Source organism: Nothobranchius furzeri, chromosome 8 (genome assembly GCF_043380555.1).
Source record: "Nothobranchius furzeri strain GRZ-AD chromosome 8, NfurGRZ-RIMD1, whole genome shotgun sequence".
Taxonomy (NCBI): Eukaryota; Metazoa; Chordata; class Actinopteri; order Cyprinodontiformes; family Nothobranchiidae; genus Nothobranchius; species Nothobranchius furzeri.
This window is the reverse complement of record NC_091748.1, coordinates 53,698,169-53,713,791: the sequence shown is the minus strand read 5'-3', so window position 1 is coordinate 53,713,791 and position 15,623 is coordinate 53,698,169. Positions and strand designations below refer to the sequence as shown.

Sequence of the window (15,623 nt, the reverse complement as noted above, 5' to 3'; positions counted from 1 at the left end):
AAATAAAGAAGCAAATAGATTGATCTTTTTGTCAATCACATTTTAAGAATTCCAACACTACTCTTTCAGAATCTAATATAAATATTTTCTGTGGATGGTGAGAGTCTCCATCTTTGCATCAACACTGCTGCTGATGTCTGAACTCTATCGGCTGTTTACTCTGTGTGCAAAAGCATGTTTCTGAGTGGAGAGGATTAGCTGAATGTCATCTCTGAAACAGAAAAAGACACGGAGCTTGATGCCTGAACAAACAGAGATGGTAATCCTGTTCTTGATCTCTGCTTACTCGATGAATCTCCTCCTCTATTTTGCAAACATCTCTCACCTCAGCAGGCTGAGTCTTGTTTGAAACACATCAATCAGGAGAGGATGAGAAGACAGAAACAAAGCACAGATGTACTTATGTCTGCTAATGTCTTAAGGCTTTTTTTTATTAATTTTTATATTGAATGTGAAATTTTCATATCCTAGAATACCAAAGCATTTAAAGAGCAAGTCACCCCCTACCATATTCTTACTCAACTCCCACTTCCTGTTTGAAAAACACAACGAATGCTGTTGCCCAACAGACCGAGAGGGCGGAGCCGCTAACAAATACACACACACAGGCTCACAATGACATTGTGACATCATATGGTACCAGCTAATGTTCTAGTGTACCTCTTAGCCAATAGCAATGGCAGATTTAAATTCAAATGCAGTGCAGAGTTTTTACCTGACAATGGCAGAATACTGACAGTTTTAGGCAGAAAATTTAAATTTTAACTAAAATCCACTAAAGTACAAAACTATTGACTACACGTGTCTGCAGCACGATTAGACACGTGTGTATTTAGTTGATCAGAAAAAAAAGTTGATTTGGGGGTGATTTGCTCTTTAAGGAACAGAAAAGCTGGAATTTTTTTATTTGTTTTGAGAATGGGTCAGTGTCTCTTTGTGATAAGTAATGCATGTTTTTGACCAGAACTGTACATAAAAGACAAATTAAAATGTAACAATTCTATACCGTAAATCCTCTAATACAGGCCCGGGCCTGTATTTGACTCAAGCTCATCAAGCTCCAGGCCTTTATTGGAAGGAGGGCCAGTATTAGAGGCAGGCCTCTATTTCTATTTGAGCAAAATGAACTAATGGTTTGCTGGAGTTTTTGACAATTAAAATTGTGCCCACATTTTCAAAGTTAAACACATTTCTTTTAACAACGGTAGTTTCTGCTTCAGCCCTCTCCCCCCTCCCCCTGCGCAGCAGCCACAAACTCACTGATGTGCCTGCAGCCTCTCGGAGTTCCTGCTGCTCTAAACATTAAAATAATTATTTCATTTTCTGTTCCTCACTTCTGATGACCTTCAGTGGTGTCTGTTTGTTGCAACAGCAGGTACAAAAACTAACTTGTTTTTATTTGACTATTTTTCTGTCCTGTCTGTTTATTATCTTCCTGCATCTCCTCTCAATCCTAAAGAAAAACTGCTGCCTGGGTTCATATATATTCACCTCATGAGTTACCTTTGAACTGCAGTTCTAAAATATCTACCGACCGCAAAAACAGCGGAGCGCTCGCTGTTTGGCGGCCGTATCAGTGATCAGTGCGTTGGAGGACAAGTTGATGCGCGCACCGCCCCGCTCCACAGCATGCAGCGAAATGCATCAGGCGCAAATAAAAGACAGAAAACATTAAAGGAATTGAACCGACATGAACGATCGCGTGTCAGTACCTACGGTCTGGCACAGCGCATTGCTGATCACAGAGAATGTGATCATACGATAATTCAATAGGGAGCGTGGTTTCACAGACGCGGAAGTGAGAGCGTCGGTGAAACGCCGGCTGCTCTAGGAAACCCCCGAGCGTTCGAGCGTCAACGAAGTGACACAGAAATGCCGGGCTTTCCAGAAGTAAGTAAGATAACTTACTATGAGCTGATAGTTCGTTGGATTGATCGGTAGGTTGGAAACTCTGATCATGAATCTGAAGAAACGATGACTGAGCTGTAAAGGCGACTTCCGTTTATAGCCGCGGTTTGTGACGTAGATGCGACGTGGAGGGAATCCCCGCGAGGGGCATGCTGGGAGTCCCTACTTCGCGGATTTTCACCTATCGCGGCCAGGTCTGGAACGCATCTACCGCGATAAACGAGGGATTACTGTAGTTCATACACCGCCTACTGCTGCTCTCCAGAGTGTTCTGCAGCATAATCAGCACGTTCTCTTTGAACTTGATAGTGTAATGACCTGGCTGGGGTTGTAAGCCAGGTGCATTCTGGGTATTGTGTTATATGTGTTTCCTATCGTTCTGCTAGTTCCTATGTGCTGATTTGCGTGTTGTGTGAGTGTTATGTAAGCCACAGGGAAGGTGATGTGTGTTCTGTGGAGCGGGTTGAATTAGCATGGTTAACTGACACCGTGACTCTGTGTGGTAGGAGCGTGATAGAGGATCGTGTCTGAAGCGTTATAAAGCTTGAAGAAAAAGCCAAATAAATGTCTGCGTGAACCCCTACTGCCCCCTGCTGGTTGATTTAGGGACTATAACCCTGCCGCTGGGACGCTTGTACTTGCTTGTTACCACATTCCATCCGGCCACAATAAGAGACCGGCCATTATTTACCTCCGCTGACTCTGACACCGGCCAAAATTGGAGACCCGGCCTTTAATTGAATACCGGCCTGTATTAGAGGATTTACGGTATTTAAACAATGAGGATTTAATTATGTGTCTGATGAAAAAACATTCAACCTTTAAGTTCGTTGGGTCTCCTTATTTTGTATGACAGATTTGTTTCATACAAGATTCTTTTTGCATAGATGGATCAGTGGAACAGTGGTGGTGATAATCATACCCTCAGGATGCGATAAAATACACAAGATAAGACACATTTTAAAGACAGAGTTTGCTGAGAAACCCCATTTTGCTTGTTATTTTTAAAATATGATCAGTCACCCTGAGTTTAACATGCAGTCTAAATGTGAAAATGGTCTACTACCCCTATTTCCTGCATTAGACGCTGATAGATAATAGACAGGGAAACACTCAGATTAGAAAACCCTGACGAATGTTCAGTACAAAGTATGTTTGTTTGTTTGAAATACAAAACTACCACTACAGCAGGGAAGGCTGTTGTTGATTTAGCATCCAGCAAACTGCAGAAAATGTCTTGGCTAGTGGAAGCTAACCGTTAGCATTAGCAACTTCACAACATAGCAGAACTCCTTCAGGCTTGCGTCATTTGTGGAGATAAAACATCAACATTGCAGAGCAGAGTCAGTGGTAGAGTCGTGTTGCTGTTATCCAATCAGAGCACAGATGTCCAAACATCAGGAACTGACTCCAAATCCGGCCGTGTTCTGCTCCTCACTCCCCCAGCTAACTTCTCCTTCCTGAAACAGGAGTGCCAGAGCTTTCTTCCCACAGAGATAGACTCACAAGGCATTCATTGATACTACAGACCTCTGCAAATGTGTTGAAAAAAATGAGTGAAGTTAGTTTTGAACAATATTATTATGTTAGATTTCAAAATAAACCACCTAGCAGACTAATATATACAAATGTTGAAATAACATGATTTGTTAGAAAACTTTGTTTTTACTCTGAGACCCAGTTGGTCAAAGGACTCATCCGTAGCCTGGTGGTTGAGAACAAACAAAACAAAGTTTAGTGAAAACATTGTGACACATAAAACCACAAAGTTTGTAAAAGAATATTCCACACAGTGACTATTCTTTCTGCTCAGGGTTTATTAAACAAAACTAAACGCTGTGGTTATTCTAGCCGGGCTCGTCTCAACCCAACACAGCTCCAGGGAAGATGCAGAGGCCGGTGCGCCTAAAGCCCATCCACAGTGCCAGCGCCTCTGCTTCGCTCAAACACAGTTCCCCCTACAGACTCCATGAACCCCCTCCTGAGAACGACCTGCTGTTCAACCAAACTGTGAGTATTTATCACTTTTTTGATCACAATGTTGAGTTTGATCAGACCTCATGATCTTCTTCCCAAGATGGACAGGAAGTCCTGCAGACATCTGACCACACTGGAGGCGCACCACGGCACCTCGCCCTACCTCCCAGTCATCAACAACTATGTGGCACCGGTGCCTCCGGTGACAAAGAGGAAAGAGGGGGGGTTAAAGGTCACTCCCAGTGGCACCATCAGAGGACGCAGACTGCACCCCACCACTGCACCCAGTGGCACTGACGTCAGTGTTCTCTTTCAGCCCACCTGCGCTTAGTCTGACAACAAATCTTAAAAAAAAAAAATTTCAGAAATGCCCCTTTTCCTGGTCATATCAGGAGTTTTATTGTATTTCTTTGTTTGCTTGGTTCTTTTTGTTTTGTTTAAAATTCTCAAAAATAGTTACAGAAGATCAAAAAATACTACACTGTAGTTGTATCAGCCAGTGCAAATACCCTCATCAGCTTTAAAGAGCAAGTTCACTGAGAAACCATTTTTTAATCATTATTTTTTAAAATAATCAGTCACTCTGAGTTCATGCAGGCTAAAAGTGAAAATAGTCTTCTACCCCTATTTCCTGCATTAGCCACCAATAAAAATTAGACAGGAAATGCTTGGATTAGAAAAGCCTGTCAGTTCAACATCCCACATCACAGCGTTTATGGGCTCACCCATATTGATACGCAGAGAGCAACTTACAAGGCATTCATTCCTGCTAGAGACCACTGCAAATGTATTAAAAATATGAGTAAAATTAACCTTCAATTTACGATATAAAATGTTTGCCAATTATCAACTGAGTGTTACTGAAATTAATGTGGAACAGTTTGGTGTGTTTGAAATAGGATCAATGAGGTTTGATTGATTTACTGTTTAAAACTGTTTATTGAGCCCCATATTTCCTTATTATGCCCTTCAGGAGCCCCCGTGGCTGAGGAGCTCCATTCACCAAACCAAAGTACACGTGAACATGGTGTACTTTGGTAAAACGGTGCATCTCTCCAACGACCTGATCGACACATCAGACGAGGTCAGAGTGTTTCAGCAGCACTGTGGAGGAGAAAACCTGTGTGTGTTCAGGGGATATCTCCAGGAGGGAGGTGTGTCTGGGACAAGGATTTTAGAATTGGTTGTTCATCTCTCTGATCTTCGCCCTCCATTTCTCCCTCAGAGACATTCCAGTTTATTTCCAGGCGACACAGAGGCTTCCCCTTCAGCTTGACTTTCTACTTGAACGGGCTGCAGGTGGAGCGGCTGAGCTCCTGCTGCGAGTTCAAACACAAGAAAAGCTCCCGACTCGGAGGACGGCACGGACACTTTGGCTTCTCCAGCGTGGAGGGGGCCGCTCCTTGTTACAGGTAGGGCATTCAAGGCGTACAGGCAGGGTTAATGGGTAGAGGGTAATAGTCACATCTTTGTCCTGTTCAGCATCAATAGTAACATGATTTTTTTCGGATTGTAGAAGGCAACCATTAAACCCTTAATGATATTTAATAGTGCAAGGGACGTCTGAAAAGTAAAACCATTTTTTAAAAACAGTCAGGGCATATGCAGTATCGGGGTTTGTGCAATATAATTGATGTGTTTCCGTTATTGTTATCTATGCTGTCGTCTGTGTCCACTTTCCTTGACATTTGTTTGTGTTAGTATAATGGGATGACTGTTTTTGTCTCTGTCACATGACTTGTAAATACTATCTCTGTATGTTTCCACTACTTTGTGTCTAACATCAACCTGCCGGAGGGTCTGCAGGTGGAAATTAGCCCAAGGCTATAATGTGGCATATTTACATTTATTGAAATGTTCATTAATATGTATTGCCCCTCTTCCTAAAAATAAATAAATAAATAAATAACACCTTTTGGGAGTATGGAGGAAATCTGTTGTAATTAAGACTCTTAATTGCAATTTGAGAACTTTAACCCTTTAATATTCACACTAAGAATAAAGAAATAGTTTTGTTCTTTTTTAAAAATTGATTTCATTATTTTTTATTTATTTAGAGAAAATGGTTATAATATTCGTTTAGGTAACAATCATATAAATCAATAATGATATTATTAATAAATTATGCACCTTTGACTTTTTATTCAAACATCCTTTGATCTTTTTTAGGATATTAGGTTTCATTTTCAGTTAAATTCAGTGTGTTTTATTATTAAATAGGAACTAAAATTTGCTCTAGGAAGGAAGTAATTGACTTACCACTCTTGTACTACTCTGAATATTGTACAATATTTGAATACAGTCACAAGATGAATTATTGATTTCAAAAGGTGTTTTGTTTGTTTCATGATGTTACAATCTTGTGATTATTTTTAGGTGCATCTTAGCGATGGGACTAGATACAAAGCCCATTCCTCCTCCAAAGAGAAAGAAAGAAGTTAGCGCACAAGAGCAATCGGCGGATAGCCCGGTAGATGCACCTGAGATGGGCACAGCGAGGACACAGGAGGATGCAGCCTGCCGCTCAGAATCTGACACCAGTCCAACACGTGACCCAGAGACTAGAAATAAAGAACAAACGGCACCTGTTGGAGCCAAAGGCAGAGATGGTAACCAAATCTACTTAAACACAACTGTTTCTGAGTTAAAGCTCAGCTCACAGATCTTTCTCATGTGTTCTGTTTTCTTAGATTATGAAGAAGACTTTGAAGCAGATGATGAGGGTCCTGTAGAGGAGGCCACAGTAAAGGGAACATCTCCATCTCCATTCAACCACACTGAAAAGAAGGAAGAGAAGGAGGCCTCTGAGACTGATGATGGTGGGTGAATCTTTTTGCTCTAACACATAAAGAGGGCATAATCGGGCAGCAGTAGCTCAACAGGTTGAGCGGGTTGTCCAGTAATCGGAAGGTTGCAGGTTCGATCCCGGCTCCGGACAGAGAATTCTGCTGTTGTGTCCTTGGGCAAGACACTTAACCCACCTTGCCTGCTGGTGGTGGTCGGAGGGACTGGTGGCACCTGTGCTCGGCAGCCTCGTCTCTGTTAGTGCACCCCAGGGCAGCTGTGGCTACATTGTAGCTCATCACCATCAGTGTGTGAATGTGTGTGTGAATGGATGAATGATACACTGTAGTGTAAAGCGCTTTGGAGTCCTTACTCTGAGAGGCGCTATACAAGTGTGGGTCATGTATCATTTAAATCCTAATTAAACATGTCAATATTTTAAAAATTGACAGAAAATAAGGTTAAATGTATATTACGCTCCTAAGGTAAATTTAGTCTATTGCCATATTCCCCAGCATTAGATAAGTGGGAAAAAGCATTTAGCAACCAGTCGTTCTCCTAATCTGGCAAAATTTTATTTGCATTAGATTAGCATAGCCAGTGCAACTGAATGGTAACAGCTAGCCTTTAAAATTACTCATTAATGATCATACTTTTTCTTGGTGATGCAGCGGCCCCAAAAGCAGTGGCGGCTGGTCAAATAATTTTTTGCTGGGGCGCATTTTTGCAAGTCAGTTTTTAGATGCGCTCTAACCACATATTACCACTAAGGTACGCCAAAGTACCATTCTTATTCATCACACTATTTAAAAAGATTACATTAAAGCAAAAATACAGTGTGTTTTAGTTAGTTTAGATATGTAATACCTGTCTGACTCCAGGCTTGATCTGTGCCAGGCAGCTCAAAAAGGAGGCAACAGAAACCCAACAAAGCACCAGTAGCACAGCCTGTTAGCTAGCACTGGACTGAGGAGAGCTTCTGGGTGAGCGTCCTGATCTCAGCTGATCTCAGCTCCGTTCTTCTGCACATGATTCAGGTGCAAAGTTCTGCACCCGAAGGCTCTCCTATGTTCTGTATTGGAAGGGGATCCATGTGCATGTGCCAGTTATAGCGTAGGTCTATGGTAAAATGTTTCACCCCAAAGGAACAGGAAAAACATCACACGACCTTAGTAAAAGAGTCGGAGAACATTTAGAACTACTCAAACGCAGATAATACACAGAATGTATAGTCTGTATTATATACAGATTGTTCAGTTAAAAATTTAAGGTGTTTTAAAATTATTTAGTAATTCCTATCTTCTTCCTTTTCCTGTGAGACTGGTGGGGTGGCGCCCCAGCGCCCCCTATGGACAAACTGTTACATCCCAAAATTCTCCTACTTCATCTGTAATGTACTCTGCCATTTTAGTGCAATTTTAGTGCTGTTCCTTCAGAAAAACTAATGAGTGTAGGCCTAGTAGCCATGCATTTGTGTAAGTACATGTCTTTTGGAGGTGCTTGCCTTGCAGCGACGACTTAAGCTTGGTTTATGCTTGACGCATTCACTTTCCGCGCGGTGATGCGGCTCGCGGCTGGAACGCGCTTCACAACTCGTAGTGTTTATGGTTCGTGCGGCTCGTCTCTGCGGTGAGCCAATATTCTCCCAAACTGAACGGGGCAGCATGGAGCTCTACGGCATGCATCCAACACTACAGCATAGTAGAAGTAGAAATGACTGTTTACAACATGGCATTTCAGCATTTTTAACAGTGTTCTCGTCTTTTCCGACAGTACGAGCTATTTCTCTCCAAGAATTATTAACAACATGCTGATCACGGTGATCTTTGAGAGCTGAATCATACAAATGACTGTATTTACGAACTCTGCCGTACTAGTTCTTGCCGGTCCGCCATGTTTTTCCGCGTTCGTCCGTCCGCGTGGTTAGAAATTTTCCGAGGTGCGCATTGCGGAAATTCTGGGCCGTGCGGAGGCGCGGCAGAGGGGCGTGGTTGTTAAAATGACGCAAAATGACGCAACTTTTCCGCGCGGAGCCGTGCGGACCTCGCGGAAGCTTCAAGCATAAATCAACCTTTACAGCGGTGCTTTTTCATAAAGCATTCCCAGGGCTAAACTTACTCGTATAATTTCTTTGTGTTACGTGTTTTTCATTTGCCTCTGATGTGATTATTGAGGTCACCAAGAAAATTTTGGATGATTATTGCATAAAGGCTAGCTGTTACCATTCACTTATTGTTTATGCGAAGCTAACGCAAATGAAATTCTGCCAGATTAGGACAATGACTGGGCTGGTTACAAAATGCATATCTAACGCTGGGGAATATGGCATCAGACTAAGTTTCAGCTAGGGGTGAAATACTGTATACCTTTAAAGTATATAAAAAAAAGTTCCCTTTTCTTTGCACAGACATCACATCTCATTCAGGCTCCAGCAGCTCAGGCAGCGATCAGGAGGAGAGTGATAGTGAAGGCATAAAGGACGAGAAGAAGGATGTACCTGAAGAGGATCAGGAGGAAGCTGCCTCTCCGACCGACGAGACGGAGGAACCACAAACTCAAGTACCTGCTGCCACCAAAGAAGAGACTGTATTGGACAGTGCGGGGGACAGTACAGAGATAGAAATCTCTGAGACCAGCGTCCCCTCAGGGAGCGAGGACAAACAAAACAATCGCAACTCAGAAGACAAGACCCACGAGGACACGGGAGACGGGAACAAAGAGGAGGATGAGCAGGAGAGGGGTGAGAATAAACCTAAAGATACAGCTGAAGAGTAAACAAGGGCGATGCTTTCATCGTGGAGGTTTTTCCACAATTATCAAAAGTTGAATCTTACTAGAATTTGTGTTGAGTTTAAGCAACACTAAAACTAAACAAGCACACAGTGTTCCTGTGTTGTTAGCTTGTGTTATCAACATCATTTATTTAAGCTTAAAGTTTCAATGGTGGAAAAATCAAATGCTTTCTTCTTTTATTAATGTTTTTTATGTGTTCCAGATTCTCTGCCTGACTCATTTTTATTATTTCACTTATTAAACTTTTATTTGTCTGATCTTGTTCACCCTTTGGGGTTGAACAAAACTTTATTTACATTTCGTCTGCTTTCGTTTTTCTTAAAACTGCTTTATCTGTTTTTAAAGTGCTGCTAATCATGTAAAAATAGTCTTCACTGTTTAAATTGCAGAGAAGACGAAGGAAGCAGTGATTTGTAAAAACACATAATTACATACAGAAATTGATCTAAGAATCCTAGAAATGTGCAGCTGGGAGCTGCTTCCTGTTCAAATCTAATGAGCACCCGAACAAATTAAACAGTTTCAGTTCTTTTGAAATTATCTGTAAGTATTAAGTCTACGTTTGGGTTGCTGAGACGGCGTTCTCTAGGAATGCTACCTCCTCATTTTTACTGATTAGCAGTTTGTTTGTAGCCAGTTTCTTAGACCAAGTGGTATGAATTATTTTATCATAACAGGAATCCTCAAAATGAGACGTTTGCAAAGTCTGTTTGTTTGTGCCTCATGTTTTACATTTTGCATGTTTTTGGTGTTTTCGTGTTTTTATTCCTAAACAAATTAAAAACATTTGTTTATGATGGTGTGTTTCTTCTTCGTCTCTTTTTTCCCCTCATTGTTTTACATCAGTTTACTTACTTTTAGTTCTCCTCCAGTTCAAGAAAAAGGGTATTTGTATGTAATATCTGTATGTGCACCGTGTCTCTGTGTTTCTGAAGCTAAATCCGTGCAGGAGAAGCTAGCAGAAGCCATCTTGAAGGAGTCCCAGTGCAGCTCTGAGCCTGAACTGAGCGACACCAGCACCGAGGAAGAGGAAGGGTCCGCTGACAAAGACTCTACCCCGGGCAAGAAAGGTACCAGAGTTTCTTCTTTTTTTATTTTTAATGAAAAGTGAAAAACTTTTTTTTTCACGCAGCTTGTTACAACCCCGACATGTGTTGTTTAAAATGTGAAGGTGGGGGTAACATAAGAGCTTGGAACGGTGGAATTAAAAGTGTTTTATTGTCATCAAAAGTTTTAAAAACTAGTGCAAACAGATGATGAGCATTATTAAAACAAAAAAATTCTCAAAAAGGTTAACAGTTAAAAGACACCTTATCAACAATTAAAACACCTAAAAGTTTTACCGAAACTAAAGGCGTTTTCACAAAGTTGACAAAAGTCTTAAAACCAGAACAGAGTTAACCTTAAAACTCAGTCAACTAATTGGACAACATCCAAAGATCCCTTTGAATCGCAGAACTTTACCCTTTAAAACTCATCAACTCAGAGTTAAAACCAGTTTTTTTTTTCCAGTTTTTTTTTTTTCGGTAGTGATTTCCTTACAGGTACAAAGCTGTTCATTCCCAGTCCCTTGAGTTCGCGTCAAATTGTGCGTGTAGAAATGTTCTTTATTTCACTATTAAGCATAGCCCTCAGTTCTAATGTTGTTTTTCTTCTATTTGGTTTTACCCAACATTTAATTCATCGCCGATCACGATCGTTCAGGATTTTTTTCCGGCCACATTTAATCCTCAGAGACGATGGTTCCTCATTATCCTTCAGGTATTTTAATGATGCATTGGACAGAGCTTAACCCAGTTTTAGTCGTTTCTAAAATCTCCTCAGATGTTTTCTCTGCTTGATGCATGTCAATGATCTGACCCTTCTCAAACAGCCTAACATCTTTTCCACAACCACCAGATGTGCCTTTAGATGTGGTTCTTAAGAAATGAGAAGCAGGTCGTTGCACCAGTTGGGGTTAAATCACTTGTTGCCAGCTGAAAGATTATCACCCATATAGAGTAATTATCCAACAGGAGGCTCCTACCTGTTTGCTTAGTTAACTCCATTTTTGGCAGTGCAGTGTATGTTGAAGAAAGTAATTGTAATATTTTCTTCTATTTTCAGAAGAAGTGCAAACTGTTGTGGAAGAGCCAAGGCATGAAGAAAGTGTGACTGAAGAAGTGGAAGAGAAACAAAAAGATTTATCCAAAACAACGAAAGAGGAGGGGGATGAGGAGCAAGAGCCTCTTGACAGCTGTGAAAACATCAAAGAGGAGAAGGTCGAAGAGGTTGAGGAAGATGAAAAAGCTGGAGTAGATGGAGATGAATCAGAGGAAGCAGGTGGGGCACAGCTTCATGTGGATGAAGGAAATGTGGCTCAAGAGGAGAAGACTACAGATCCTATTGATAGAGGGGAGTCTCCTGATGCTGTGGCTTCAGAAAACGATGAGAGGAAGACTGATCAGGAGGGTGATGTTCAACCTGGCGAGGTGGATGAAAGGACAAAAAGCAGAGAAGAATCATCAGTATTAGAGCTGAGTAAAGAGACTGATGAGACAGATAACCCTGAGGAGACCGCTGCAAGCGAGACAGTGGAGATCAAAGCAGAGTCCTCAGAGGAGCTAGAGGCCCTCAGCTGTGAAGAGCCACCTGAAGCCGACACAGAGAGGTTGCAGCAGCCAGACAGCGAGGACACATCTCCAGCATCAGAAACGGAAGTAACAGAAGAGAATCCGAGCAGCTCAGCTGCAGATCCTACAGGCGAACATACAGCAGAGGAAACGGTAGAAGATGAAACAACAACAGAAGCTAATGATCAAACATCTGAAGCTGATGAAAGAAACAATGACTCTGAACCGGAGAAGCGTGAGGAGGAGGAACACGTAGAAACAGCGATGAAAGAAAATGAAAAGATGTCTAATGACGGCGAGGAGGAGGAGAAAAAACCTCATCTGAATTCAGATGATATAACAGAAGATGAAAATACTCAGGAAGGAGAAAATGATCAAACAGAAGAGATCGGTGATGAAAACAAGGTGGATGACAGTATCACAGCAGAGATTACTGAAGTTGAGGCTGGTGGGGAGGAGAATGAAGAAGAAGCTGTAAAACCTCAGAATGAAGTAAATAACATAGAAGAACAAGAAGAGACTGAAAACGATGAGAATCATGAGCGTGCTGAAAATCAGAGCATCAAAGAAGAACCGGAAGCAGAGGTAGATGTGAAAAGTCAAGTAGATGAAAAAAGAAACGTATCAGACATGGCTTCTGAGGAAAAAGATGATGAAGCAGGAAAGCCAGGGGAAGTTGAGACAGAGAACAAAGAATCTGACAATAACAAAGAAGGTGAAGAAACAACAGATGTAATTGAGGACACAGCAGGAGGAGGCAAAACATCTGAGATCAAAGAAGAACCTGAGAAAAGGGAAGCCCCTGACATGGCTGAAGAGACAACAAAGATAGATTCTGAAACTGTTGCTGAGTCAGAGGAAGCAGCAGATGGGACTGAAACACCAAAAACAGCAGAAGATGAAAACATTAATGAAGGAACTGCGGAAACAAGTGAAAAAGGAGAAGTCGATGCTGAAAATGGGGAGATTTCTTTTGTAGATGAGGGCAAATCTAATGATGAGGAGGAGGAGGAGGCGGCTCCAGGTGGAGATCAAACCAAGTCTGAGCCAGTAAAGCAAAGTGAAGAGGAAATAAAAACCAATGTAGCGACAGAGGATGAGAACGCAGAAGTAAGAGTGGAGTCTGAAGGCTCTCCAACACAACAAAAGGATGACGCTAAAGAAGGTGATAACAGTTTGGAAAAACATAATGAATCAGCCAATAAAGACTCAGAACCAGAGACATCTGGTCCAGAAATGAAAGAAGATCTTAGACAAGAGGAGGGAAGAGACAATGATGAAACAGGGGAAGATGAAAATGACATCAAATCAGACACTGATGACAAAATCAAAGAGCTAGATTTGACTGAAGATGACACCAACATTAAGGATAATGTCAGTGAGAGAGCTCTTTTGGCAGATGAGTACAATTCTGCACCAGTAGATGATGTCGATGGACAATTGGACAAAGGGGAGGTTGAGCCCGAGCGTGAAAAACTCCCAGAGTCTGGAGAAAATGGAGACGACAGAGAGGAGGCCAGCAAGGTCTCAGAGGAAGGAGCGAGTGTGCTGCTCAAGCCTCAAACACAAAACGAGGAGGCAGATGATGGAGGACAGACGGTCTCTGTGAGGACAGACATCCCAGAAGCCTTAGCTGATGAAGACAGCACAGATATGGTCACAAACTGGATCAAAATGCATCAAAGCTCCAAGTATTTTGAGACATTTGTTGAGCCTTTGGATGATCTGAGGGAAGAGGATTCCGATTTAAAAGAGTCTGGAACCGATGAAGAAACTCCATCTACAGAGCTGGCGGGGTCAGAGAGCCCGCTAAAGATGAAGGAGGACGAAACGGAGCCGGAGGACAAAACTCCAACTGAAACTGAGGAGACTCGAGGTGAAGATGATCAGAATAATGAGCAGACCAATGATGCGTTGCTAGAAAAGGAGACAAATGAGGTAAAAACCTCATTACAAGGTGAAGAAATGGACAATGGAACAGAAGAACAGGATGGACCAGAGAAAGAGTCCCAGAGTAATATGTTTACTAAAGTGGAAAGTTTATTAGGTGATGTCACAGCTGGGAGTGTTTTTGAGGATGAAAGTGGTGAAAACGTTAGTGATTTTAATGTAAAACAAGCTGACGTGTCCCTAAAAACAAGATTTTAATCAGGGTGTCCAACCAGAGAGTCAGGAAGACACAAACAAAACCCAAACTACAGAACCATCTACATCTAAGTCAGCTGATGAAGGCTAAGACACGTCCTACAGTGAAAATGGCCGGAGTGAGACGATGGGGACGTTAAAGACACTGTGAAAAGAGGCATGAGCTCGTTCTCAGAGGACAGATCGCTGCTTGGTCACACTTCTTATCCTTTACTGACTGCTTCAAGCACTGAGAGTGAACAGTAAGGTAATGTGATATTTGTTATTCCTAATTTTGACAGTCAGCTGTAGCAGCAGCAGCCGTTTTAGATCGAACAGGATTAGCTTAAAAAGCTCCTCAGACCCTCTTCATGTCTTAATCTGCAGAAATGGGTGTTTTGACTGCTGGATTAAATGTTTACAGAGGACCATCTCCTCCTGTTGTTGGGATCAATCAAGTGTATTTTCAGTGCGGTATCGAGTGCAGCTGCTACCATCTATTACCTGTAAACAGATACTGATCTACTTGCTCACACACGATTAAATAATTCATAGCTGCCAGACTCTTTAGTTTGCCTCTCTTACATTTTACATTTCCACCCGGTGAACAAAAGCTCCCCAGCTTTCATCAGAGCTCTGTAACCGGAACGCTGCTCTGCCGTTTCAGTCAGTGCTCTGACATCATCACTCCGGGATGCTATCAACAGGAGCATTAGGCTGATAATGATTAGATGAAATGGCTCTCAATGCTAATTCTACCTCTGTCTAAAGTGGTTGTTTTTAACATTTTTATCGCCGGTTAAAGACCAAGTTCACTCGTTTTTTTCCCCAACACATTTGCAGTGGTCTCTAGTGTATATGTTTATTTATTTGGCGGACGCTTTTATCCAAAGCGACTTACAATTTATAACCTATAGGGCATGTTGTGATCTGTGGGGGAAACCAGAGTACCCGGAGGAAACCCACGCATGCATGGAGAGAACATGCAACTCCACGCAGAAAGGTCGCAGCCGAGTTTCGAACCTGCAACCTTCGTGCTGCGAGGCAACAGTGCTAACAACTGTGCCACCATGCAGCCCATCTGAATATGAATGCCTTGTGAGTTAGTCTCTTTGGGAAAAAGCTCTGGCGCTCTTGTTTCAGGAAGTAAAAGTGAGCAACAGCAGAGCTGAGCAGAGCACATCAGAATTTGGAGTCTTTGTTCCTGATTTTCAGACATCTTGCCTCTGATTGGCTAACAGCAATGCAACTCTACCACGGACTCTATAAGGAGCCTAAGTCATGCCCATCTACTGCCGGACCATGGGTCCCTCGAAGAACAAAAAAACAAATGCAAGTCAACTGGACTAAAAACGCTTTTTTCTAATTCCGTTTATTATAACAAATGCACTTCACAAAAGTGACGTCATCGAACCAGACACAGAG

At 42.0% G+C, this 15,623-nt stretch overlaps 1 protein-coding gene across 1 annotated transcript in view; it reads left to right on the top strand.

Annotated features, from left to right (window-relative positions):
- Positions 1-14,336, top strand: part of erich3 (glutamate-rich 3) — a 32,339-nt gene extending 18,003 nt beyond the window's left edge. The window contains exons 6-14 of the mRNA XM_015971481.3: positions 3,760-3,918; positions 3,986-4,183; positions 4,859-5,039; positions 5,111-5,297; positions 6,262-6,494; positions 6,576-6,704; positions 9,077-9,409; positions 10,398-10,532; positions 11,569-14,336. Coding sequence (XP_015826967.3) covers positions 3,760-3,918; positions 3,986-4,183; positions 4,859-5,039; positions 5,111-5,297; positions 6,262-6,494; positions 6,576-6,704; positions 9,077-9,409; positions 10,398-10,532; positions 11,569-14,222 — 4,209 coding nt within the window. The 3' untranslated portion in view covers positions 14,223-14,336. The remainder of the gene's footprint in view (positions 1-3,759; positions 3,919-3,985; positions 4,184-4,858; positions 5,040-5,110; positions 5,298-6,261; positions 6,495-6,575; positions 6,705-9,076; positions 9,410-10,397; positions 10,533-11,568) is intronic.
- Positions 14,337-15,623: the final 1,287 nt, after the last annotated feature.